The sequence below is a fragment of the Plasmodium gaboni genome, assembly GCF_001602025.1.
Source record: "Plasmodium gaboni strain SY75 chromosome Unknown, whole genome shotgun sequence".
Classification (NCBI taxonomy): domain Eukaryota; phylum Apicomplexa; class Aconoidasida; order Haemosporida; family Plasmodiidae; genus Plasmodium; species Plasmodium gaboni.
In genome coordinates this window covers 1-987 of record NW_017385415.1, presented here as the reverse complement: position 1 = coordinate 987, position 987 = coordinate 1, and the positions used below count along the sequence as shown (strand labels likewise).

Sequence of the window (987 nt, the reverse complement as noted above, 5' to 3'; positions counted from 1 at the left end):
TAATTTCTTTATCATATCCTTCTTCATTTTGTTTTTCTATTTCTTCTTCAAATTTTTTGTCATTTCGATCTTCAACTTCTTTCTTATTTTCTTCTTGATTTTGTTTTTCTATTTTTTCTTCAATTTTTTTGTTATTTCCTTCGGTCATTTCTTTGTCATCTCCTTCGTTCATTTCTTTATCATTTCCTTCGTTCATTTCTTTATCATTTCCTTCTTTAACCTCTTTATCGTTTGCTTCTTCAAATTCTTTATTCCTTCTCTCTTCGATTTCTTTATTCTTTCCATCTTCAACTTCTTTCTTATTTTCTTCTTCATTTTGTTTTTCTATCTCTTCTTCAATTTTTTTATCATTTCCTTCTGTCAATTCATTTTTCCTTTGATCTTCTAATTCTTGTTGCTTTTTTGTTTTTATTTCCTCGTTCATTTCGTTTCCATTTTCTTTTTCATGTTTTGTGTCTGCTTCTATTTCTTCTTTAATCACAGAATATTTTCCATTATGATCAATTATATTTTGTTCATTGGATGATGTATCTATTTTATCAAACCTATCTACTACATATTCCATATTTTTTATATGTGACATTTCCTCTTTTACTTTATTATCATCAACACTATCCATATTTGTACTGAAATTATGTTCCATTATGGGTATTTCTCTACTTTCATTTTGTATTTCTTTTACATCATTAAAATTTGAATTCGTCTTTTTATGTTCCACATTACTACTTATATCACCTTCCATTTTTATTTTATTTGTTTGGTTTGTAGAATCATGGTTTTCTCCACCTATTAAATAATATTCTTCTCTTTGGTCTTTTGTTTGAGGTACATTGAAACGTATTTGTTCATTTCCATTAACTTGATTTTGTATATCCATTTCATTCTCCTTCTGGTAATTTATATATCCACTTTCTTGTATTTTCTCATTTGGTATGGTATTATGTTCATTATATTTTGCACTATCTTGACTATTTAAATTATTTTTAT

The 987-nt window shown here is 25.9% G+C and overlaps 1 pseudogene across 1 annotated transcript; it reads right to left on the bottom strand.

The window, feature by feature from the left end:
• Positions 1-987, bottom strand: PGSY75_0024400B (TRAP-like protein; annotated as a pseudogene; the record flags this gene model as incomplete). The annotated part of the gene is made up of 1 exon: positions 1-987. A coding segment is annotated over one exon (987 nt), but the record flags the coding sequence as incomplete, so codon positions are not given.